This window comes from Eucyclogobius newberryi, unplaced genomic scaffold, assembly GCF_026437365.1.
Source record: "Eucyclogobius newberryi isolate DKJ021-1_F unplaced genomic scaffold, fEucNew1.0.hap1 SCAF_17, whole genome shotgun sequence".
Lineage (NCBI taxonomy): Eukaryota > Metazoa > Chordata > Actinopteri > Gobiiformes > Gobiidae > Eucyclogobius > Eucyclogobius newberryi.
In genome coordinates this window covers 7695573-7722218 of record NW_027315801.1, presented here as the reverse complement: position 1 = coordinate 7722218, position 26646 = coordinate 7695573, and the positions used below count along the sequence as shown (strand labels likewise).

The window sequence follows — 26646 nt, the reverse complement described above, 5'->3', positions numbered from 1 at the left end:
GTGACGGGTTTCCTCCTCCTCAGCAGCATCACAGTACGTTTGAGTCTCAACGGTCAAAGCGGTTTCAGATGGAAGGCAGGGGGCGCTCTATGGAAGGCAGGGGGCGCTCTATGGAAGGCAGGGGGCGCTCTATGGAAGGCAGGGGGCGCTCTATGGAAGGAAATTACCAAATCCCCAAAAATTCAACCTGATACTGCCATTTCATTTCACATTTACCGTATATTGTGGCTTAAAGGACACTTATTAAACAAAATATACTTGTTTTAACGTTGTTCCCTCATCAAAACACAGTTTCAAGCTTCCCAGATTTGTGACGTCACAGGCTCTGGCGCTCTCTTGTACTGTTTTAAGTCATTACGTTAGCATGTTGGGGCAAGCTAGCTTTTGTTTATTTCCCCAGGGTGATTCCCTCTGCTGCCAGTAGATGGAGCATTAACACAAATCCTGCTGGAAGAATAGGGAGTGATACATTTGTGGACGTTAAAGAGAAAGAATCCTTTGTTTTGACACGTTTAGTTGGCACCGCCCACAGTAAAAATGCGGCCCGTGTCCTCTAGATGGCAGCAGCACCGGTTTGTGACACATGGACACTTTGACTTTATTGAAAGTTCTAAATCGTGAGACGCCAAAGGAAATTCGCAAGTTTAAGACAAATAAATAATGCAGAATATGTGTCCTTTAATGTTCTGGAGTGCGCGCACCACAGTTTGAACTTAGTGACAGAAAACGCTTTGAAATAAGGTTCATAAGATCTTAGTCACATTTGTAGATGGTTTATAACACATTTATAAATGTTAGAAAACCATGTACAAAATGTATTAATGAGCTGCTTATTATATTAATTGCTTATGAACAAATAACTAGTGTTGATTACTGCGTTATAGTTTAAAGAACCTCTTTTCAAGTCTCTTCACCGTTTAGAGTCATAAAGAAGCAGAATTTGAGCTCAACTTGATGTTTTTTGCCTTCCATCTGAACTTAGACCGGCCCCGGCTCCGGCTCCCGGCCCCGGCTCCGGCTCCCGGCCCCCGGCCTAGCCCTGGCTGCCGCAGGACGACAGGCTGTCGTACAGGGAGTCGCTCAGGGACTCTGGGGTCTCCAGGTTCTGGGGCCGGCTCGGGGACAGAGGGTCCAGGCCCGGCTGGTTCATCTCTGGGACGCTGGGGGCCCGACTCTTCCCTCGGCGGCTCAGTCCGGACTGGGCCGGGACGGGGAGGCCACCAGGCTCCAGGGCGCGGCTCGAGGACGCCGGGACGCTCGGCTTCAGGTTCTGGAGGAAACAAGAGTTTTTAAAACACAATAAACATTTATTTAGATTCAATACGTCTAATAATGTTCTACTTTTATGACTTTTATATGTTTTAATGTTTGACGTTTCTGTAGAACTTAGAACTTTGTGAGCAAAAAAAGTGTCAAAATGTATTATCATTTTTATCATTAATCATTTTCAGGACTAAACCGACTCATAACTCTTTAAAATAATATAAACTACACTGTACAATTATAAACTAAACTGTACAAATATAAACTACACTGTACAAATATAAACTACACTGTACAAATATAAACTACACTGTACAAATATAAACTACACTGTTCAAATATAAACTACACTGTACAATTATAAACTAAACTGTACAAATATAAACTACACTGTACAAATATAAACTACACTGTACAAATATAAACTACACTGTACAAATATAAACTACACTGTTCAAATATAAACTACACTGTACAAATATAAACTACACTGTTCAAATATAAACTACACTGTACAAATATAAACTACACTGTACAAATATAGCTACACTGTACAAATATAAACTACACTGTACAAATATAAACTACACTGTACAAATATAACAAACTACACTGTACAAATATAAAATATAAACTACACTGTACAAATATAAACTACACTACACTGTACAAATATAAACTACACTGTTCAAATATAAACTACACTGTACAAATATAAACTACACTGTACAAATATAGCTACACTGTACAAATATAAACTACACTGTACAAATATAAACTACACTGTACAAATATAACAAACTACACTGTACAAATATAAAATATAAACTACACTGTACAAATATAAACTACACTACACTGTACAAATATAAACTACACTGTACAAATATAACAAACTACACTGTACAAATATAAACTACACTGTTCAAATATAAACTACACTGTACAAATATAGCTACACTGTACAAATATAAACTACACTGTTCAAATATAAACTACACTGTACAAATATAAACTACACTGTACAAATATAGCTACACTGTACAAATATAAACTACACTGTACAAATATAAACTACACTGTACAAATATAACAAACTACACTGTACAAATATAAACTACACTGTACAAATATAAAATATAAACTACACTGTACAAATATAAAATATAAACTACACTGTACAAATATAAAGTGCCTTATATAACATGTTGAAGCTGATGAATAATTTGTAACTTCAGAACGCGGCAGTTTTAGTGACGTAAGAGTTTAAAAATGCATTGTTTCTAAAAGTGTCTGAACTCGTTTCTGGAAATACTGCATCGACTCAAACTTTATGGAGTATTTTGTACATATTGTTTTCTGTTTATAAGATCAGATTATTGAACTTTGAAAGAGAAAACTGCAATGATTCTGAACATCTGATAAGAAAACATGAACAGCCGATTCAAACTTTAAATATTTAAATTGATCATTTAATACAAAACTGTTGTGAGGGGGGCTTGGCTCTGATTGGGCACGTTTACTGGTCTTTAGTTTAACGCTTTGACCCTCGGCTCTCGGGGTTCTTCTCTGACCCTCGGCTCTCGGGGTCCTGACCCTAAACATAACTGGACGTGAGTGGTAAAGACTCACGGCTCTGAATGGCGAGCTGTACGGCAGAGGCTCCTCCTCTTCCTCCTCCACGGCCAGATAAACCTCGGCCGGACCCGACGGAGCTTTGAGGTTTGGAAAAGTCCAGGTCTTTGTGCGCGAAGAGAAGACGCTCGCTCCTTCTCTCTCTGCAGTAGGAACCAGAGAGAGAGAGCGAGAGCGAGAGAGAGAGAGAGAGAGAGAGCGAGCGAGCGAGCGAGAGAAAGCGAGAGAGCGAGCGAGAGAAAGCGAGCGAGAGAGAGAGAGCGAGAGAGAGAGAGCGAGCGAGCGAGAGAAAGCGAGCGAGAGAGAGAGAGCGAGAGAGAGAGCGAGCGAGAGAGAGAGAGAGAGCGAGCGAGAGAAAGCGAGCGAGAGAGAGATTGAGTTTGACAGGAAAGAAGACAAACAATATGAACCATTCAAAACTACACGTTTCAAGCCTCTAAACTGTATTTGAGCTTTACAAAAGTATAATGTGTGAATATGTAACATGTGTATTTGTCTGAAACATCTAGAGTTAAATGTGTTCGAGTCGCTCAAAGTCTGAGGCTTTCACTTTGTCTGAAAATCTGGGAAGCTCAATCCACGCTCGCTCCCAGGACACGCTCGCTCACGCTCGCTCCCGCTCGCTCCAAGGACACGCTCGCTCCCAGGACACGCTCGCTCACGCTCGCAGGACACGCTCGCTCCCGCTCGCTCCCAGGACACGCTCGCTCACGCTCCCAGGACACGCTCGCTCACGCTCGCTCCCGCTCGCTCCCAGGACACGCTCGCTCCCAGGACACGCTCGCTCCCGCTCGCAGGACACGCTCGCTCCCGCTCGCTCCCAGGACACGCTCGCTCCCGCTCGCTCCCAGGACACGCTCGCTCACGCTCGCTCCCGCTCGCTCCAAGGACACGCTCGCTCCCAGGACACGCTCGCTCACGCTCGCAGGACACGCTCGCTCCCGCTCGCTCCCAGGACACGCTCGCTCACGCTCCCAGGACACGCTCGCTCACGCTCGCTCCCGCTCGCTCCCAGGACACGCTCGCTCCCAGGACACGCTCGCTCACGCTCGCAGGACACGCTCGCTCCCGCTCGCAGGACACGCTCGCTCCCGCTCGCTCCCAGGACACGCTCGCTCACGCTCCCAGGACACGCTCGCTCACGCTCGCTCCCGCTCGCTCCAAGGACACGCTCGCTCCCAGGACACGCTCGCTCACGCTCGCAGGACACGCTCGCTCCCGCTCGCTCCAAGGACACGCTCGCTCCCGCTCGCAGGACACGCTCACTCCCGCTCGCTCCCGCTCGCTCCCAGGACACGCTCGCTCCCAGGACACGCTCGCTCCAAGGACACGCTCGCTCCCGCTCGCTCCAAGGACACGCTCGCTCCCGCTCTCTCCCAGGACACGCTCGCTCCCAGGACACGCTCGCTCCCAGGACACGCTCGCTCCCAGGACACGCTCGCTCCCGCTCACTCCAAGGACACGCTCGCTCCCAGGACACGCTCGCTCCCAGGACACGCTCGCTCCCAGGACACGCTCACGCTCGCTCGCAGGACACGCTCGCTCACGCTCGCTCGCAGGACACGCTCGCTCCCGCTCGCTCCCAGGACACGCTCGCTCCCACTCGCTCCCTGGACACGCTCGCTCCCAGGACACGCTCGCTCCCAGGACACGCTCGCTCCCAGGACACGCTCGCTCCCAGGACACGCTCGCTCCCGCTCACTCCAAGGACACGCTCGCTCCCAGGACACGCTCGCTCCCGCTCGCTCCCAGGACACGCTCGCTCCCAGGACACGCTCGCTCCCGCTCGCTCCCAGGACACGCTCGCTCACGCTCGCTCACAGGACACGCTCGCTCACAGGACACGCTCGCTCACAGGACACGCTCGCTCCCGCTCGCTCCCTCCCGCTCGCTCCCAGGACACGCTCGCTCACGCTCGCAGGACACGCTCACTCCCGCTCGCTCCAAGGACACGCTCGCTCCCAGGACACGCTCGCTCCCGCTCGCAGGACACGCTCGCAGGACACGCTCGCTCACGCTCGCAGGACACGCTCGCTCACGCTCGCAGGACACGCTCGCTCCCGCTCGCTCCCGCTCGCTCCAAGGACACGCTCGCTCCCGCTCGCTCCAAGGACACGCTCGCTCCCGCTCGCTCCCAGGACACGCTCGCTCCCAGGACACGCTCGCTCCCGCTCACTCCAAGGACACGCTCGCTCCCAGGACACGCTCGCTCCCAGGACACGCTCGCTCACGCTCGCTCCCAGGACACGCTCGCTCACGCTCGCTCGCAGGACACGCTCGCTCACGCTCGCTCCCAGGACACGCTCGCTCACGCTCGCTCCCAGGACACGCTGGCTCACGCTCGCTCGCAGGACACGCTCGCTCACGCTCGCTCCCAGGACACGCTCGCTCACGCTCGCTCGCAGGACACGCTCGCTCCCGCTCGCTCCAAGGACACGCTCGCTCCCAGGACACGCTCGCTCCCGCTCGCTCCCTGGACACGCTCGCTCCCAGGACACGCTCGCTCCCAGGACACGCTCGCTCCCAGGACACGCTCGCTCCCGCTCACTCCAAGGACACGCTCGCTCCCAGGACACGCTCGCTCCCAGGACACGCTCGCTCCCGCTCGCTCCCAGGACACGCTCGCTCCCAGGACACGCTCGCTCCCGCTCGCTCCCAGGACACGCTCGCTCACGCTCGCTCACAGGACACGCTCGCTCACAGGACACGCTCCCTCCCGCTCGCTCCCTCCCGCTCGCTCCCTCCCGCTCGCTCCCTCCCGCTCGCTCCCAGGACACGCTCGCTCCCAGGACACGCTCGCTCCCGCTCGCTCCCTCCCTCCCAGGACACGCTCGCTCCCTCCCAGGACACGCTCGCTCCCGCTCGCTCCCTCCCAGGACACGCTCGCTCACGCTCGCTCCCAGGACACGCTCGCTCACTCCCGCTCGCTCGCTCCCAGGACACGCTCGCTCCCGCTCGCTCCCAGGACACGCTCGCTCCCGCCCGCTCCCAGGACACGCTCGCTCCCGCCCGCTCCCAGGACACGCTCGCTCCCGCCCGCTCGCTCCCGCCCGCTCCCGCCCCCGCCCGCTCCCGCCCGCTCCCGCCCGCTCCCGCTCCCGCTCGCTCCCGCCCGCTCCCTCGCTCCCGCCCGCTCCCTCGCTCCCGCCCGCTCCCGCCCGCTCGCTCGCTCGCTCCCGCCCGCTCCCTCGCTCGCTCCCGCCCGCTCCCTCGCTCCCGCCCGCTCGCTCGCTCGCTCCCGCCCGCTCGCTCGCTCCCGCCCGCTCGCTCGCTCCCGCCCGCTCGCTCCCGCCCGCTCGCTCGCTCCCGCCCGCTCGCTCCCGCCCGCTCGCTCCCGCCCGCTCGCTCGCTCCCGCCCGCTCGCTCCCGCCCGCTCGCTCCCGCCCGCTCGCTCCCGCCCGCTCCCGCCCGCTCCCGCCCGCTCGCTCCCGCCCGCTCCCGCCCGCCCGCTCCCGCCCGCTCCCGCCCGCTCGCTCCCGCCCGCTCCCGCCCGCTCGCTCCCGCCCGCTCCCGCCCGCTCCCGCCCGCTCCCGCCCGCTCGCTCCCGCCCGCTCGCTCCCGCCCGCCCGCTCGCTCCCGCCCGCTCGCTCCCGCCCGCCCGCTCCCGCCCGCTCCCGCCCGCCCGCTCCCGCCCGCTCCCAGGACACGCTCGCTCCCGCCCGCTCCCAGGACACGCTCGCTCCCGCCCGCTCCCAGGACACGCTCGCTCCCGCCCGCTCCCAGGACACGCTCGCTCCCGCCCGCTCCCAGGACACGCTCGCTCCCGCCCGCTCCCAGGACACGCTCGCTCCCGCCCGCTCCCAGGACACGCTCGCTCCCGCCCGCTCCCAGGACACGCTCGCTCCCAGGACACGCTCGCGCTCGCTCCCAGGACACGCTCGCTCCCGCTCGCTCCCGCTCGCTCCCAGGACACGCTCGCTCCCTCGCTCGCTCCCAGGACACGCTCGCTCCCTCGCTCGCTCCCAGGACACGCTCGCTCCCTCGCTCGCTCCCAGGACACGCTCGCTCCCTCGCTCGCTCCCAGGACACGCTCGCTCCCTCGCTCGCTCCCAGGACACGCTCGCTCCCTCGCTCGCTCCCAGGACACGCTCGCTCCCTCGCTCGCTCCCAGGACACGCTCGCTCCCTCGCTCGCTCCCAGGACACGCTCGCGTCCAGAACATGTGTGGTTAAAGTCAGCAGGTGAAGCCCCACCCTCTCTGGCGGCGCTCCTGCCCTCCCCCGCGTGCCCGTACGGCGCAGATGGCACAGATGGTGTCGGGAGCTTGTGCGCGGCGTAGCATTCGTCCTGTGATGGCGGCTCTCGCTCCAACGTCCTGCAGCGCCGTCCCGCTCGGCCCGGGGACGAACCGTGCTGTTCAGTCCTGCTCCGTGACATTCCTCTGCCTGCCGCGCCACCGCTGCACTCGGGCAACGGGAACGTGCCGATGCCACTGTCCAGAGTGTAAGTGGACGCTCCGGAGCCGGCTGAGACCAGAGGCGGGGTCAAAGGTTAAACGTGTGAGAAGAAGAAGCATCAGAGACTTTAGAGTCTCTGATGCTTGGTTTAAACCAAATAAAGACTATAAAGTGTATTCTTTATGAACATGAGTTTTGTGTCTTTGTCTTAACCTGTTACCATCCACCTATTTCGCTCTGTGCACAATGGTCTGACCCAAATGGCATTGCATATTAAAAGAGGATCTTACGTTCCACATGTGAGTGTGATGCATCATTAGAAAGCTTAGGCCTTCTGGTTTCTGCAGATGTGCACATGAACACTGTCAGGGCTTCAGAACTCACACACCTGCAGTATTTTGGTGCTGTTGACCTTTTTGTATCAAAAAGTATATTCGGAACAAGTGATTCAAATATGTCCCAACTGTGCCAAACAGTTTTATTACAATTTTAGCTCCGCTATGATCATAAAAAAACATACATTTTGATGTTTTGTAGGCCACTGATACCCATTATAACTGCTAAAAATAATGTATGTGAAAATGTATATTGTAATATTGAACCTACATTTAGTCTTTTTGTTGCTTTGAAGCTTCAATACATTGTTGTGTCATTGTTTTGAGATGCTAAAAAACTGCAACAAGCATTAGGCCAACATTAGGCGGCGAGTACGCGGGTGCGTGCGAGGAGCGGGGCGGGTGCGTGCGTGGGTGCTACGGGGAGCGCACAGGGGAGCACGGCGCACCGCCAACGCAGCTGGTGCAGAAAAGTTGGAAAAGCTTTTTTGCTGCAAGACGCGGCGCAGAAAATTATCAAGAGATTTGGCTCTGGTAACGTGCTACGCACTGACCGGAAGAAGGAAACAAAATAAACCCGCATGAGGTTTCGGCCAATCACAGAAGACGTGAGATTCTCACTGAGACAAAAGCACGTGTTCTGCTTCTGTCATTCTGACATGTCTAAGGTCTAAACTCAGGCAATTGACAATTACAGGTTTTGACAAGAAACATTAGTTTCTCACTCTCTCATCCTCTTGAGACTATCTCAATGTGGTCATCTCACAGTTTCGGTTGAATTAGATGTACTGTAGGGCCCCTAGGGCCCGTGGACCATGTGGATTGAGTAAACAAACACGCGCGACAGGTGACAGAGTTCATAACTTCTAAATATAAACTTACCAAAGGATGTTCAGGGATGTTCACTAGAGGTGAGCAGGGTCTATCAAGCTACTATCGTTTTATCAATCCGTAAAATTTTATGTGAAGCCAGACAAAGTATTTTGGGGGGGAGGGGTTCCAGAGAGAGACGAAAAAAATTAAGTCTTTTCAGCTTCAACCCATTTTGAGATGATCCCTTATTGGCTAGAATAATATGTCAATCAAAGTTTTCTACGTCACCGCTAGCATGAGCTAAGGGCTAAAAACAAGATACATGCGCGCGCATTTTTTTGTGGCGGCTGTAAAAAACAAACCCATGGACGGTCTCATTCTGTAGGTAACAGTCTGAAGAAAAGATCGATGCCAAACACCATCTTATAAGTCAAACAGGTCATTTGTTATGGACGGAGAAATGCGCCGGACAAGCCTTAATCCTGAATATCATCAGAAGAAATATCTCGAAATCGGATAACTTCAAGAAAAATACAAGTGGATATTGTTGTTCAATGGTTCCTTATGGACAGACGGAGTACAAGGATGTACAGAATTAAAGCCGTTTCGTCCGTCATAAACAACAAACAGGACATGCGTTTGTAAAAGTTGAGACTTTCTCACTCACTATTGGCAATTGCTTCTTGGGGCATATTATTCAATGTAAATCAATGACATTCGTTTTGTTGGGAAAATAAGCTTTAAAATGATGTATAACTTGCTGGTATTGACCACGGAAATAAAAGTGATGATGTAAGAGAATATTTGAGATATAGAAAATGCTCGCTGGCGCGCAGGTGGATGATAACAGGTTAAAAGGACTCGTGTTTTAGAGACTGTAGAGTCCAGATCAAGATTATTAGTTATATTTTCATAAACTGAAGCTTTGACAGAATAAAACTCAAATTGCAATCTTCAAATGAATTTCCAGAAACGGAAATGTAATTCTTTTTACTCTCAGCACAATGTAAACGTTTATTTAGTCATCATAAATATGATAATTTATTATAAATAAATAAAGTGAACAGCTGTTTGTTTCTCACCTGCAAAGTGCTGGACTGAGTCTGCCAGGTTCTCATCAGACGTGACGTTTGCCATTCTCTCCGTCACCTGGAAACAAAGAGGAAGTGTTACAGAGCCAGAGCTGGACTGATCCCTGCAGAGGACGTTCTCTTGACTCTCTTGACCCCTGCAGTGGACGTTCCAGTGGACGTTCTCTTGACCCCTGCAGAGGACGTTCTCTTGACTCTCTTGACCCCTGCAGTGGACGTTCTCTTGACCCCTGCAGTGGACGTTCCAGTGGACGTTCTCTTGACCCCTGCAGTGGACGTTCTCGTACCTTCTCCATGTCGTGGCTCAGGATGTCGCTCTGGAACACGGGTTTGGACGTTTTACAGTCGAAGGAAAGACGCCGCTGGGGCAGACACAGCACCTCCTGACCGTCCACTCTGAAAGACATCATACGTTTGACCACCAAGGACACGTTTGACCACCAAGGAGACATTTGACCCACAAGGAGACATTTGACTCACAAGGAGACATTTGACCCACCAGGACACGTTTGACCCTCAAGATACGTTTGACCCTCAAGTACATGTTTGACCCTCAGGGACACGACGACCGGACGGCTGCAATCATATCTAACACACTTAAAGCTGCACACTGGATGTGTTATCTTTCCTATTTTTGATTTTTATAGTTTTCCTATATTTGTAAGATTATAATTTCTTTGACATCAGAGGACTTTTGGCCCAGTGTAAAACATGGTTGTTTGGTAACAGTCATAGCATTTCCTGGTGTGATGTAAAGATTTACAACCAGGAAGTAGAATTATACACATGGAAAATGGTCAAACTGGAGTGATATTTGTAAATCTTAATTATTTTTCTCTCAGCGTTTAAACGAGCGACTAAACAGACGTAAAGCTCCGTTGGCGTTTGTCCGGCGCTTCTCGCTCGAAGAGCGTCGGCCTCACCTGTTGAGCAGCTGCTGCATGAAGTTGTCGCTTCGCCCGCCGCGGTACATGACGGCGAGCTGCCCCTGGCTCTGATCCATCACCACTTCGCAGGAATGACCTCTGCTCTGGCGCTCCACGAACTGGCGCTCCTCCTCCAGCGCCCGCCTCAGACCCTCCGCCTTCTCCATGAGCGTGGAGATGTTCAGACCCTCCACGCCCTCCTTGCAGCGGCTCGCCACCTTCACAGAGTCCCTGCCCACTGAAGGTATGTTGATCTTCCACTCGCGCTTTTCGTCTTTGGCCTTCACGCCGTCCGTTTTGCGGCTCAGCGCCGGCAGCTTGCTCTTCTTCAGCCCGAACCAGCTGGCGATGCCGTTGGACGTCTTCTGCTTGACCTCGCCCACTTGCACCACTTTATCTTGCTCCTTCAACATGTTCTCTTCAATGCCTTTCATGACCTTCTGCTCGATCGCTGATTGCGGGCTCGTAGCCGGTGGCGCCGCCTTCTCCACTTGGATTTCAACGGGCGGCTTGGGCGGCGGTGGAGGGAGACTGTCTCCAAAGATCGGGTTCTTCTTGCCCTTCCCGCCGATCTTCGCCCGTTCTTCCGATTTTGAGGAGTATCGCGGCGTCTCGTGCGGTTTGCTCATCCTCTGAGTGGACGTGGCCGGGCACGGTTTGGACGGCGATTTGGGCGGCATTTTGTTCTGACTGTTTGTCGTTTTCACGTTGTACGCTAGATTTAAAGACCCAGGGCATTTGATGTTGTTGCGTAGGACTTGCGGGGCGTCCGTTATTGGGGATGGAAGACCGATTTTACTTTTGGACCCGTCTGCTTTGGCTAACTCCTGCTTTGGGCCTCCTGCTGGTGCCGGTGGCGGCTGTTGCGTTTTCCCGCCTTGCTCCAACATTTGCGTGGAATATTTTAACCCTCTTTCGCTTACTTTAACTTTCCCGTCCAACGATTCTGCATATTTTGAAATCTTTACCTCGTCTTTTTGGACTTCCATAGCTTGTTGTCGATCTACCGTTCTTACATTTCTTTCCTCGATAATTTCGGCGAAACCTGCGGCGACGGCGTCCACTTGCCTCAAACCGACCTGTAGATCGTCTGAACTCCGTAGTTTACCCAACGCAGCCAATCGCTCTTTAAACGCGTGATGACTCGGATCTGCCTGCGGCCTCACGGCGACGGCGGTCGGTCGTTTAGGTATGGACGAGGACTCGGGCCTTCTGGACGCAGGAGGTTGTGCCGACGCCTCTTGTCTCTCGACTGGACGTGCAAAGTTAGCCGTTTGTGCTTTGAGAACGGGTTGGCAGGCGACGGGTAAACCGTGGTGGTTGACCCAAACTGGACTGTCCGAATCGTCCTCGTCCGACGTCGAGTCCGTTGTGGAAGACGAGGACTGTTTTCGCTCGTTCACAGCTTTTAAGACCGATTCTGGCAACGATTTGACCAGCTTTCGTTCCCCTGCGCCCGCTTTGACCTGAGGGATCGTCCGTTTCTCCAAACCTTTTGCCGCAATATCGCAAACGTTCTCGTAGTGAGGAATCGCCTTTGAAGGTGTCGCCGTTGTGGTAGCAGCGCTCGATGACGACAGAGCGACGATCTTGGCTTGCGTTACTTTAACTGGACTCGAGTAGTCTTTTTCTGGAAGTGTGTCTTCAGATTGCGGCGGCGACGTGGGTGCAGAGTGCGTTGCCGGGTACGACTCGGACCGGGTGGGAGGCGGGGGAGGCTGTCGGCACCGCTCCGTAGTCGTCGCCCTTCGCGTCGGGACGGGGGAGTGATAAACCTCGTAGTTGTTGGTGCGGCAGGGGATCCGCGAGTTCCGGGTGAGCTGCGGACTGAGGCGGACGGCGGGCGCGTTCGGGCTCGCTGGGCACTTCTCCGTGATGCTCGGGATCTTGAGGAACTTGAGGAGTTTGGACGGCGAGTTGATGGCGACCGTTTTGACGTCGCTGAGGCAGGACGGGCTGGGGCTGATGGAGGCGGAGGCGCGGACGGGCGAGGGGTCGGGGGTGTCGCGCTCGGGGATGAGGGAGGCCGCCGCCGGGTCGCACTCGAGGGGGGCGGAGACACCGGCCGAATCCTCGAGAACACCGCCCCCCGTCTCGGCGTCCTGTGGAAACAGACGGCGTCGTGACAATATTCAAACCATAATATTTTAACTTTGACACAAAAGCTGAGGCATCATCATCAGACTCAAACAGATTATTCACTTTCTGCATTAACATGTATTTAGAACGTGTCGCGTTACATTGTTCAGTCATAGAACTTCACTTTAAGTCACATTATAGTCTCTCTTTTGCACTGTGCAGCTGAAGCATAAGTTTTTTTAGCAAATAGCAAAATATGAGCCTTAAAAAAATTTACTATATTAAAAAACCCCAAGTTACAGAATAGACGAGTTTAAAACTATTATTCTGAATGTGCATTTAGTTACTTCCAGCACTGACGAGGGAGATCATTTCTATCCTTTGCTTTGATTTTCACACATGAAAGACCCATAAAGCATGTGACCTCCCTGTGACCTCCCGCCCAGCCCCTCCTCACCTGTGCGTCCTCCTCCAGTCCGTCCTCGCTGGTCTCCGTCCGCGGAGGGCGAGTCTCGGTCCTGGAGCTCTGCTTGGCCTCGGCTCCAGCTCGGGTTTTCCCGGGACATTCGCCGCCGTTGGCTCCACTGTGACTCTGCGCTTTTACCGACACGCACGCCTTTCTGCTGCAGGCTTTTGGGGGGCTCTCTGGACCCCTCTTGCAGTGAGAACAACACTGGGTCCCGCTCCCGCTCTGGGTCCCGCTCTGGGTCCCGCTCTGGGTCCCGCTCTGGGTCTTGGTCTCGTCTCCGTTCACCTGCGGCTGCTCTGCCTCAGGGCACGTGCAGCGGCAGTGGGCGTGGTGAGGCTTGTACTGCAGCGAGTGGGCGTCGGCCGAGGCCAAGACGGCTTCTGTGGAGAGCGAGGGGTAGACCAGGTTTAGACCGGGTTAGGACCGGGTTTAGACGGGGTTTGCACCGGTTTAGTCCCTGGTTTAGTCCCTGGTTTAATCCCTGGTTTAAACCCTGGTTTAATCCCTGGTTTAGACCTAGTCCTGGTCCAGTCCAGTCCCAGTCCGGTCTCACCTGTGGACATGAGCACTTGGCTGTAGTCGCAGAAAGGTCGAGCGGAGGACGAGGGGTGAAACTTGAGTGGATCCGTCTCCTCCATCTTCCTCAGAACCTCCAGAATGTGAGCTTTCTTCTTAAAGAACGGAGAGAGCGCCTCCATCGAGGTCTGAGCGCCGCCTCGGGCCGGAGACGAGAGCTGGGGCCGCAGGCCGTTCCCCTGGGGGCCGAAACACCACAGTCAAGCACCAACCGCAAAACACCAAGCGCCAAACACCAATCACAAAACTGGTGGGTTCAGTTCCTCACCTTGGCTTGTGCTTCTGAGTGCGACGGCTCCTTCGACTCGTGATGCAGAGGAGCAGGGAATTCTGGGAGAGGTCCAGTCTGAACCTGCATGACGCGGGACAAGCAGATATTTATATAGACTAAAAGTACTGATGTTCTGGCGAAATATACAAATTAAACAAAAGGGATGAAAAGAACCATCCCAGAGCCTCAAACCTGACTGTAAACAAACTCTACGTCCAAAGAGGCGTTAGCTTTACCTTCCAAGGAGGCGTTAGCTTTACCTTCCAAGGAGGCGTTAGCTTTACCTTCCAAGGAGGCGTTAGCTTTACCTTCCAAGGAGGCGTTAGCTTTACCACCAAACCTGCGCTGATTGGTCAACTTCATTGTGCGCAAGGAGAACGAGAGCAAAACATAAACACAACAGAACGTGGTCCCTAGTGGTCCTCATGTCCAGAAGAATATATCTCCTGGTCCCGAAAAACGAACGAAGAAACTTCTTGACGATGTAAAGAAACTGCAAACTCAACAACACTCTCCAGGTATTGAACTTCTCTTACAAAGAGACGGTTAATGCTGCTGTTTGAAACAACACGATTCTGTCACGTTAGTTCGCTCAGGCTGGAGGCGACGAGAGCTCTGAGCACAATATATGTGAATGAAAGATAATAAGCTTAACATTTACACCAGCCCCGTAGTGTTAGCTGCAGGTGAGGCCGGTGAGGGGCGTCTATGCCCCGGGTCACTAAGTGGCGGAGATCCGGTCCGGACGAGCGCCGTCTCGTCCAGAACCTCTGACGTGAAACTTTGGAATGAACAGTGTGCGGCCCCTGTGCAGCCTCAGTTAGAGATGAGCTGGTTTGAGTTTGCGTCCCTCTCTCTCACATCACCATGTGTGAGATCAATTGTGACTCGTGATGTCTGTTTTACTTTGACTTCTTAACGTGGAATGAGAGGAACGTAAAGGTTTATGCACGTAAGGTCCATCAGCCAATCCCATCGCAGCATTGTTTCACGCAGGAGTCCAGTGTGTTATGTTCTGATCAGAACAAACTAAAACAACAAATTAACTTTTAATAGAGCAATAAAACATTTCAATTTATTTAAAAAGCATCATTAGACTATTTGTTATAAATTATAATAAATTGATAGTGAAAAATAACCAGACATATTATGATTACGTCTGTTATAGAATAATACTATATATTTTTATATAAAAGTGGCAAAGTTGCAGAAATGCAGTCTCTTCACTATAGCGAGGTTTAGACCTTCACTTCTCGTTCTGTTCATTCTCTGGGAATACATTTCTAAAGTTTTATCAGTGTTAATTGTTAATCAAGCAATGCTTATGCCATTTGTTTAATTTAATATAACTTGTTTTGTCACTTTGGCAAGAAGGAACAGTTGGGAGCAGTAAAAGATAAATTAGTAAGGATATCTATTACTTTTACATTTTCAGTTAAAATGAATCAATTTGACCATAATTATTTTTCATAGCCAATATTGTATTGAGTAATTAAGTACACACATCATCACGTCATCATTTTATAGCATTACAACCTCAACATTTTACTCTAGCTGGCTGGAACACATTAAAATGCAGCAGAAGACCCAAAAAAGGTCTGAAAATTTCGGGGGGAGAGCCCCCAGACCCCCCCCTGTTCATTAATTTAAACTAATGTGCTACTGTGGCTGTAGACCCTTAACGCCCACAAATATGCCCAAAAACATATCTGGGACGTGTGTTATTTGTACAGGGAGTAGAGGTGATGTCAGCGGAATACCAAGTTGCATTGTGGGATTTAAGTTAGCAATATTTGAGCTTGTGAGGTGTTGAGAATAAACTAACTGGCAAACGGATGCCCTGGCGTTTTGGTGCGCTTTGTTTGCGTTGAAGAAAGTTCCCATATGTGAATTGTTTACTGACAATGGCAATAAAACTGATTCTGATGACGTGGTGAGGGGCCCCCAAAAATGTTTTCGCTTAGGGCCCCCTGAAGGCTTGGGCCGGCCCTGCCTGAGAGTTGTTATATTTGGTCATATTTCACCTGAGAGTGGTTATATTCGGTCATATTTCACCTGAGAGTGGTTATATTTGGTCATATTTCACCTGAGAGTGGTTATATTCGGTCATATTTCACCTGATAGTATGTGGTTGGGTGGTTGGGGAGCTTCTGTTGGAAAAGCTCACACAGCGCTCGGTTCTGTCGCTCCAGATCACACACCAACATCTTCAGTTTAATGCACTCCTCCCTCAGGTCCTGCCAGAGAAAAGTACATAAGTGTGAGAAAAAACAGAAGCAATCACAAAAATGTATTCGTTAAACTGGAGAAGTCGACAATCACCTTCTGGTTGAGCAGAGCCTGCACCACGTGGTTCGCCACCTGTAATCACAAAAAGACGAGATGTTCCTCAGACTTCTCCTCTGGGACAAACGTGAAATGTTGTAAACGCACTCACCTCGTCCAGACATCGCTCGTACGCTTCTCGCTGACTCTCGTTGGCCAACATCAGAGCAGAGTTCTCCGCCTGGTCCAAACAACAGGATTCGGTTTAGCATTGTGTCATTTGTGGGAAAACTGGGAAATACTTTTGATACTCTATTTACCCAGATGAAAGACGAATTGATCTTTGAGTTTTAACGACGACGGACAGCAACATAATAATCAGAAATGACTTACACCTGCAGAAAGTCTTTTTACATTTTTTGCAACTTGTATGTGGTATTATTTGTTATTTTTACACTGACAACCACAAGAGGGCGCTCAAGGCTCTAAGCAACGCAGAAGAAGAATCTGCACTTCCTCTACCTCCGGAGTTTGTCGAGTTGTTGGGAAGTGACACAGAGGAAGAAGAATTCAATGGATTTAGTGATTTGGGGTAATACTGATGCTTTGGTAAACTTGTTCTTTATGCTATAGTTATGTTCTCTAGCTATAGTTATCTGAATAACTGTTCATATGTTACGTTAACATACCAGACACTTACCACAGTTATGTCTGTGCGTCGTGTAGCTGAAGGTTTTAGCGTTAGCATATGTAACCCCCTGTCTGGCCCCAGTCCCTTTGGCCCCTCTTTGGCCCCTGACTGTGAGGTGGTCTCACCTCGAGTTCCCTGAGTCGGTCCATGAGCTCGGAGCTGTTGTCCTCCAGGAAACTCTCCACGTCGGCCTCTTCTCCCTCGTCGGAGCAAAAGGCCTCCTCGCTCACTCTCTGCTCCAACGCGTCCGCCATGGCTCGCATCTGAGGAAGTAGCGAGAAACCGGGTCAAACGCAGAGAACCAGGGTTAAGATACAGACAAACAGGGTCAAAACACAGAAAAACAGGGTCAAAACACAGACAAATGGGGTCAAAACACCAAGGCGGCAACGTGGGAGCGGCGGCGACGTGGGAGCGGCGGCGACGTGGGAGCGGCGGCGACGTGGGAGCGGCGGCGACGTGGGAGCGGCGGCGACGTGGGAGCAGCACATTCCAGGCCCACGTGTGAGTCTCGTCTGCCTCGCGCTCAGAGGGAAACACTCAAAAAGATTTTGGTCCATCCAAGTGCAGGAATATCACTTTAACTCTTCCCTGGAAATTTGTTTAATCTTGTATCTCTTTTTTTCTCTTTTAATTATAATTATAGACCATAAGCATCATATTCTCATTTCACATTTATTTAAAAATATATATATTTTAATCATCTTAGTTTACACTAAGTTTCTGCTCTTATCAACTGTAACAGCTGTTTTCATAATAATACTCCTCAATATTTTGTTCTTGCAAATATTGAAGTATAATTCTATAATACTATAATCTGGCCCCGTCTTCGTCCTGGGTTTGGGTTGTGTTTATCTGACACATTCAACACAGACACGAGTGCAGCGCCTGACACAAAACACACACTTTAACCTCACCAGAGAACACACAGACACGCACCTACACACACCTTATATAAGTTAACAATGTTCTGCAGACACAGTTTGTGTCATCGCTCTTAAGTTTAATTTCAGAACATCGTACTCGGGCCTCAGTCTTTAAATTGCGTTAAAGTGCGCTGACGATCCAGAGATCCCATCGACGCGTTCCGGAAGATGCCGTTTTGTAGTACAACTTTGGAAACACGAACCCCTGGAGGACCTGAGGGAGAACACGCAGAGCGAAACGCGATCCGTTTATGGGAACTTCATCGACCGGTCCAAAGTGGAGGAGGGGGAGGAGCAGGGGGAGGGAGGGGGAGGAGCAGGGGGAGGGAGGAGAGACGGCGCGCGGTCGGATCTATAATGGAGCCGGATCGATGTCTGAGAACGGAATCCCAAACGAGACGACCCCGCCGACCTTCAGCTCCAGTCAGTCTAGGGCAGGGATTCTAATCGTCGAGCGGTCAGCAACGAGTCAAACTGATATTTCTAATGTACGCCGAGACTTTTAAATACATTATCAACCAATTAAAGGCTGAAATATGACGACAGAAGGCTTCAAGGGAGAGAGTATCCGAAATACTTTGTTTATTCAGGTCCGGGCGCCGTGGAGACAAAATCAGTACAAAATCGCGTCAGTTCGTAAGGATTTTGTGAACTTTAACGACTTTTAACCGTCCTGGAGTTTGTTGGCGGTGACACAATCACAGATGGAAGTCGGCTTCGGGAAAGAACTGTCATCAGGGAAGTGTCTGGGCTGAGGGAAGTCCGGGAGCGCCCATTAGACCGCTGCCCCCGTCACCACGGAGACTCGAACGCCAGAACCAGGACAACGGCGACGCTTTGGGAGTTCTGACGCGCTCCGGCTCAGATTAAACGGATCTAAACTGAACTGTATTTATTATATGGGGCTTTATTATTACAGTTTGTTTCATTTATGCAATACTTTTCAGGCTGTTTAAATAATCCAAAAGTCCAAAACACAATCTGAATATCTGCCTCGTTCGTCAACATTCAACAGGCCAATCAATAATCCCTTAATGTTAAGTGTTTTCATTATTAATTAATCCTGATTGTTGCTGTTGTTTTGCATTATATTCCCGGGAATTCTCACGGGTTTCCGAGGTTCTGTTCAAGGCCAGAGTTGGTTATTCTTCTGATTTATTGTCTTTGTTCTAAAAAGGGTTCAGATTATAACGATTACAAATATGAACAAATAAAACTACGATTCATCTTTTATAGCGCCTGGTAATTAACTCACGACCAAACAAAGACGGCTGAGAATTAGGAGTGAAAAAAAAGGTATAAACAAAAGTGTTCTTGTTCTGAAATGTTTATGAATTTTGTTAAAAATAATAATAAACAAAAACATTGTTTTATCACTGGCAACATTCATTTTAAAAACAAGAAACTTTCTTCTCATGAATCACTGATAGATCTGGTTTAGTCCTGGTTTAGTCCCGGTTTAGGCCCGGTACGGGCCTGGTTTGGATCACAGTAAACATTATGTCATGTTGTAAGTCTACTTTCATACATTATTAAATCCTTGTGTTGGCCCTTTGACGAGTTGGCCACTGTCCAGGATGTACCCCGCCTAAGGCCCAAGTCACTGGGATAGGCTCCAGTCACCCGCGACCCCGAAAGGGAACAAGCGGTTGAAAATGGATGGAATAAATCCACTTGTTGTCATCTGAACTACCACCAGAGGGCGATAGACTAAATAAGAATTTATGAACTATTTATGAATGAAAATCTCAATTGATGTTGATTAAACTAAATTATAAGAAGACAGGTTAAAGGTGCCATAACATGCTTTTTTCACGTTTCGTAGTCTATCCTAAGTGTATAATTGATAATAATAAGGGTTGTGCAACACCCTTGACATAATAGTTAAGAAATATCACTCAGACCTTGGACCCCCTCACCAACCCGGAAATGCAAACGGCTTGGTTTGATATTCGCCCCCACCCTTGCGAAGAGCAATCTGGCTCCCCCGCCCAACCCGTGACGTAGTCTCAGAGAGCGTGTGTGCCTCGCCCACCCGTGACGTAGCCCCACAGCTGTCTGCTCCGCGATGCGGCGCTCCTGCCGCGCCAGTGAGTGAGAAACGATAGAACTTCAGATCAACACTACTTTGAGCCGAAATAAATCTGGTGTTTATTCTACAGCGTGCGCAGAACAGATTATCTTTTTATATCTCTATCTATCTCTCTCTCTATCTCTCTATCTATCTATCTATCCACTCCAGGCTTGTAGGGAGACACGAGCAGCGCGGAGCCGGGGGCAAGGGGGCGGGAGGCGGCAGGCGGGTGGGAAGGGTGAGGGGGGATGATGACGCGTGCCTGTGGGTATGACGCTGTCTTGTGTCTACCCCCCGTCAGTTTGGAGATTCGAGGGAAGGAGATAGTCTGTAATATAGCTAAACACTGCGGGAATCAATCAAAAAAACACTCTGGGTACATATATGAAGCACAAATAGCAATGTAAGAAGGTTAAAAGCTCTGAAAAGTCGATTTTGCATGTTATGGGACCTTTAAGATTCAGTCAGTTTAGCAGAATAAAGATTGAACACATCAGGCTGAGCAAAAGAATATGTCTGTTTGCCGTAACCCGACCGACCCGCTATGAAACTAGCCGACTGAAAAAAATATATAATTTTGTTGAAAATACGTCGACCGGTCTTTCCTGAACCACCGTGTCGAATATTTTGATCACGCTTGTAAACCTGACTTTCATCTCAAAGGACTGATAACGCACCGCGTAACACATGTGCGTCTTCATTTTCAGTCCTCCACGTGCATCTGTTACAAAACAGAACACGCGTAGGAGTCTTCATATTGCCTTTAACAAGTTGGTTTGTCCTCGTCGGCGCCACTGACATGTCCATAGTAATGTCACCCTCTGTGAGGGTGTGAAATTTGACTTATGCAATTGCATTCTGGGATTGAAACACGCCCAGTAGCGTCATCACAACAAACATGGCGGCGCCCGTGTCCCCCGCATGTTCCCCCCGCTCGCCTTAGCTACCAAAATAAAGGATAGCGGCGTACAAAAGGTCGATTGAAATATCTTAAAATCGTGAGATTTAGTCTCCCGATCGGGTTGATAGAGATGTTTTCCGTCACTGACTGTTGAAGCCTGACCCCTGGTGGTCACTGACTCAAATGACAAAATTTGGATATTTTTTTTTGCCTTCAAAGTAAAAAAAATAAGAATTTGCCCCCCGTCCGACCCAGATGAAAAATGTTGACTCGGGTTACAGCAAACAGACAATTTATTTGGGGTAGCCTCAATTTTTTTTTTTTTTTATTATGCATGTTAGAGTGGCATGCAGGTGCTTCCTCTGCTTCTTGTTTACAATCAGTCTCTGTTTACTCCAAGCTGTGAAGTGTCCTCTGGGGGGCGCCATGGAGTCACTCTAGGTCAGCTGTCCCAAGTAGATTTTTATCATCTTCGGGTTCATCTTCGGGTTCATCTTTGGGTTCATCTCGGGGTTGCACTTGGCCTGTTGTTGTTGTTTCCAGTTGGGAGAGATGAAGGTTCTCTCTGCTGCGTTGCTGGAGGTCTCATGACTACTTCCGGCGCTGGTGAGAGCCGGCTGCTCGTTGCAACGCTCCCTCTCTCTTTCAAACTTTTTGTGCTCTATTTATTGTATTTTTGTGAACATTTTTGTACATTCACTTGTACGGCCGGGGCTCGCAGACACACGCTGGACCTGCATTGATTCAACTTTATTTCACTGGATTATTGTGCATTTTTTGTTGTTATGGTGTGCGCTGGCCCCGAGCGTTGGTTTTCCCCCGCGACCGACATGTAATCCTGGCTGATATTCGACGTAAGACACGTAAGCCGTGGATTAACCGTGAACTGAAGGCTCTGCTGAAGGAGAAGAAGAGAGCCTTCAGGTCAGGGAACAAGGAGGAGCTGATGACTGTGCATTAGAAGCTGAGGAGGAAGATCAGGTGCCAAGACACGCTTGTTGTCGAATCATAAAAGTTTGTATATCAATTTTTCTTTATCTTTTTCTTGTTATGTTTTTTCTTTTCAGAAGTTTGTACCTCTGCTTTGGCTTTTGTGGAATCTTCATCTTGGGGCATGTCACCGGCACCTTGTTCTCTCGCAGTCGGGCCGATGGAAGAACTCTCCTGCTCAGGCTTCTGTGTTTGGACCTGAGCTGCTTGAGTCTCAACTGTGTGAGATTGACAAACGTCCTCGGTCGTAGTCTTGTGATCGCTCCCTTTCAGAGTCTGGAGCTCTTCTTGAAGGCTCAAGATCTTCTCTTCCAGAGTCTGGAGCTCCTCTTGAAGGCTCAAGAACTCCTCTTGAAGGCTCAAGATCTTCTCTTCCAGATGGCTGTTGGTCTCATCTTTTTCTTTTAGAGTCCGGACCTCCTCTTTAAGCTCAACGATCATCTGGTCCTTGAAGCTGATAGTCCTATTATTGTCTTTGAGAACCACCTTCAGTTCTTGGTTCCTCTCTCTCTCCTCCTTCATATTCTGGACCATCTCTAGGTGTTTCTTGTTCTGCTCCTCCAGCTCTTTCTGGGCTGAGGACAGATCTGTCTCCAGGTGTTTGTTCTGCTCCTCTTTAAGGTTGAGCTCTTGTCGAAGCTGGTTCATCTGCTCCTCCATGCTCTGCTCCATATTTACTAAAGCCTCTTTCACTGTCTGGAAATTTTCTGCCATTGCCTTTTCCTCAATCTGGTATTTTCGACTGATGTTTCCCAGATGGTGTGTGACCTTCTCCAGCTCTCTGTTCCTCTCTCTCTCCTCCATCTTCTCCTCTGTGTACTTCTTGGCCTGCTCTTCAGACCTTTCAATCGCAGCTGTCTGAGCTTGTATCTGCTCCTGAAGTCTGCTCACTTCCTCGTCCAGGCCACGGCTTTTCTCTAGGTCTTCGCTCTGCTTTTTGATGAGCTGGTTTTGGAGCTCAAGTTTCTTCTGGAGGTTTCTGGAGGTATCGTTGGCCTCGTCTCGCTCTCTTTGGAGTCTGCAGACCTCTTCCTGCAGTCCTCGGCTCGTCTCTCTCTCCTCGCTCAACGTTTTCTGAAACTCCTTGATCCTACACTCCTTCTGAGTGTAGACCATCATCATGTGCTGAGTCGTCTCCTTCATGAGCTTCAGAAACATGGCCTTTTCCTGCTGGAGTTTGAGCATGTTTTCTTTGAGTTTTTGGACTTCTTTCTCCTTCTTGTCTAAAGCCTTTTCTCCTGTTTGTTTGCTCATCTCCAGTTCTGCCTGGAGCCTGGAAGTTCTCTGGTTCATCTCGTCTATGATGGATCCGGAGGGGTCTTTGTCCTCCTGCAAAGCTCTCTCCAGGGCGGCCTTCTCCTCTCTCTCCTTCTGCACCTCCCTTTGCAGAGCCTGGATCTCCTCCTCTGCTGTACTGAGATGGCCTCTCAGTTCTTTCACCAGGATGGTTTTTCTTCTGAAACAATCCATGTTGAAATTGTCTTGTTTTCTTCCGACACTGAGAAAACGTGTTGAAACTCTTATATTTGAAGCTCTGCTGAAATGTGTCAGTTTGTGTGACGTTGTTGTTGTGTTACTTTTAATGGCGGTTGTCGGCCAACTGAAAAGGTGCATTTACCGCCACCTACTGGATTGAGTGATCAACGGAAACCATAATACCAAAAAGGGGGTTGTAAGTGTAGCGCTACAAAGAAAAGTGATGTTTGTTATTACTCTGGGCCTCTGTGATGTCATTAGTGATGTCAAAGTGATGCTCAAAGCTGGTAGATGGAACTGACGCTTGGTCGCCACGGAGACGGAGAGAGCTCCAGGTTCAATGGAATTCCAGGGCTGGGTCTGAATGTCCCCCTCTCTTCTTTCTTTAGACGTGTTTACAACTGAACTAACCACTCTGCCACCGCGCACACACATATGAAATAAAATAAGATGAAATACTCGATCTGAATATTAATTGTTTAACCAAATCAAAAGTTTTGCTTTAGTAAAAGACTTGAAGAATGAACATAATTGTCCCTTTATTTGGTTTAGTCCTGGTTTAGTCCTGGTTTAGTCCCGGTTAAGTCCCGGTTTAGACCCGGAGGAGGTGTTATGGCAACTCAGACGAACTGCAGTAAGAAATAATTTGCGGAGAACCAATGATGAGGATGAATAACGCAAACAAATAAAGAGTGAAATGTGTGTTTCTGCTCAGATTCTCGTGCGTTTCTGCTCAGATTCTCGTGCGTTTCTGCTCAGATTCTCGTGCGTTTCTGCTCAGATTCTCGTGCGTTTCTGCTCAGATTGTTCTGTGTGGGTCTCTTCTCCTGCTGTAGTTTAAGTTTGAGCGTCAGGAGCTTCTGAATAAAACATAGCAGCTAAAAACAGCTGCGGTGAAGAGCGACGAGGACGAGAGAGAAGGAGGAAGAACGTGGCAGAACACAGGAAGAACACTACAGAGCACACTTCACTGGATCCATTTGAGTTTGAACCCCTTTGGCCCGATACACTGGGGACAATTTACACGTCCTCGTTGTTCAATAACTATAAAATGATCCTTATTTGAGTCTCATCTGAATCAGAACTAAACAAATCAGAATTGTGCATCGTTCAGCTGCAGGACAGGGTTGATTTATGCTACAATTTGTCTTTTCACTGTCAAAATGCAGACGTTTTGATCCCGTTTAAGGTGAATATCTGTAATTCAGGACTGATGGAGATGAGCTCCGAGCTGTAGAGTCTTGGACCAGAACCTTTGCACTTGGACATGATGGAATATTATCTCCAAGACCGAGTTTGGTCCCTTTGTTCTTTCGTTTTGTTCCATGGATTTAAAAAGTGAACAAAACACAGTATTTTCCGCAATATAAGGCGCATTAAGAGTCAGAAAACGGATAAGTCAGTCTGTTGAACTTTATAAACACGTAATCATTTGGCAGTTGCTGTGAGATATTACCGTATTTTCCGGACTATAAGTCGCACCTTTTTTCAGCGTTTTGGCTGGGGTGCGACTTATTTATACTTATACTCCGGAGCGACTATTATTTGTTATTTTCACACTTGCAACTGCATTTCTTACTCCAGTGCGACTTATGTTTTTTCTTCTCTATTATGCATTTTTTGGCTGGTGCGATTTATACTCTGGAAAATAAGGTAATCTATATATAAGGCGCACTGGATTATAAAGCGTAGTGTCCTTTTTTGAGAAAATTGAAGGCTTTTAAGTGCACCTTATAGTGCGGAAAATACGGTTTATGGTTTCTTTTTGCAGTTCCATAAGATATAGTAAATTTATTCTCCAGTGGTAGTTTATTGTGACAGATCCTTTGCTCCATTTCACTGCAGACAACAGGAAGAAAGAACAGTTTAAGCACTTTTATCTCAGTGATGACTTTGTACCAGTCTTTTTTGCCTTTGCACAATAAATATCGTGCCGTAAAAGGAACGTTGTGGTCGTTTTTTTTTATCGTGGGACAGATTCATATTGAGCATTAGTCACAGTAGAAGTCGTTGTTTTGTTCCACGAGGAATGATGCCTGAGCCGCACATGGTGTTTATATCAGAGTAACAGCAGAAGAAGAAGAAACCCTGTAGCCCCGGGACAGAGCCGGGCATTCAGGAGGAACAAACCAAGCCGAATCCGAGACGGCGCGGAGAAAAGACGAGCGGGAGGGACGAGGAGTTAAAAGCGTTGAGCAAATAAACGGCCCACGTTCAGCCGCGAGCGATCTCTGCTGCGAGAGTTTATGAACGACGCAGGAGCAAACTCTGAGCGGAAGACAAAGAGGAAGTGAAAGGAGGAACAGGCCCAGAGTCGAAGCACACGATGGAGAGATGAAGCTGCGTGAAGTGAAGAGGAAGCTCCAGCATCTCACGAACACAACTGTCCCAGGAGTTTTACAGATATTTACAAATGATTATCACGGCTTATAAATGAGAGCTTTCAAGGGGAATTACATCAAAATAATATAAATGCATTATTAATCTGAACAGCCATTCCACTAAATAAATAAAAAATAAGTGGGAAAGAGAAGTTTCTTTTGTTTTAACAGATGAAGAATGGGAACATTTACTGTCCAGAGGGTCTTTGATTACGGCTTTGTTTCAATAAACTTCTGTAACACTGACAGATGTATTTTCCTTCAGTGTGTCATTGTTTCTCACACAGATCTCCATGACCACGGGATTCGTCTTTCCACATAGTCGTTTCAGAAATGAGAAGCCGCTCACTGCATCTGTCGGGTTTAAATTAAAGTATAAGACACTCGCTGTAGTCTTTATATAACTTCTTATCCCACAGTCGCTCCTTCAAAGCGTCACCTCCTTTTACTTTTTCTCTCCTCTGCTACAAACAGAGCTGCTTCAGACTAGCCACTAGGTTCTGCTGGAGTCAAGCTACAAAATTACGTTTTTTGACGATAATCGGCCTCATGTTCACGAAGACGCAAACGAGTGAATGAGTGAAAGTGAAAGACGTCACCGCGGCAACACGAGCCAAAGACAGACTTTACAAAAGACAAACGGAAGCAATTTAGGTACAAACTACAACACAGAGAAAAGGTTTGTTTAATCCGGCCTGAAGGGCACTAAACATGTGACCAAAGGGAAAGGGCAATGACAAATATATTTTATATATAATAGTATTTACGCCTTCACCAAAAACGGACGACGCAGCGACATCACAGACACAAGTAATAACTGCGGGACTCTGGACAAACTGAGGCTGGACGTCGTCAAGGACATGTCGTCAAGGACACGTCGTCAAGGACACGACGCCACCGCGACTCCAGCCAAACAAACCTCAGTAATATTGGACCGTCTTATGGTTAAAAGTGTAATAAACATGTAATAACTGCACGGAACAGACCTGTGACCTTCTCGCTTTGTCCTCGTGCTCGGCTCAGGCTCCTCCTTCTGGGCTCAGGCTCCTTCTGGGCTCAGGCTCCTCCTTCTCCCGGCGACAAAACC

General features: G+C 49.4%; 2 protein-coding genes across 2 annotated transcripts; both read right to left on the bottom strand.

Moving 5' to 3' along the window:
• Positions 1 to 893: 893 nt before the first annotated feature.
• Positions 894 to 26646, bottom strand: nckap5l (NCK-associated protein 5-like). Its single transcript, XM_072448882.1, has 14 exons — positions 26546 to 26646; positions 16937 to 17074; positions 16293 to 16361; positions 16178 to 16216; positions 15973 to 16092; positions 13853 to 13936; positions 13562 to 13763; positions 12997 to 13388; positions 10458 to 12562; positions 9822 to 9930; positions 9526 to 9592; positions 7092 to 7364; positions 2896 to 3041; positions 894 to 1270 (listed from the first exon to the last, which is right to left on the bottom strand). Exons 2-14 carry the CDS (start codon positions 17072 to 17074, stop codon positions 1034 to 1036), a joined length of 3981 nt encoding a protein of 1326 aa, XP_072304983.1. The 5' UTR covers positions 26546 to 26646; the 3' UTR covers positions 894 to 1033.
• Positions 21150 to 23225, bottom strand: LOC140362522 (uncharacterized). The gene is made up of 2 exons (XM_072448609.1): positions 21790 to 23225; positions 21150 to 21329 (listed from the first exon to the last, which is right to left on the bottom strand). Exons 1-2 carry the CDS (start codon positions 23170 to 23172, stop codon positions 21150 to 21152), a joined length of 1563 nt encoding a protein of 520 aa, XP_072304710.1. The 5' UTR covers positions 23173 to 23225.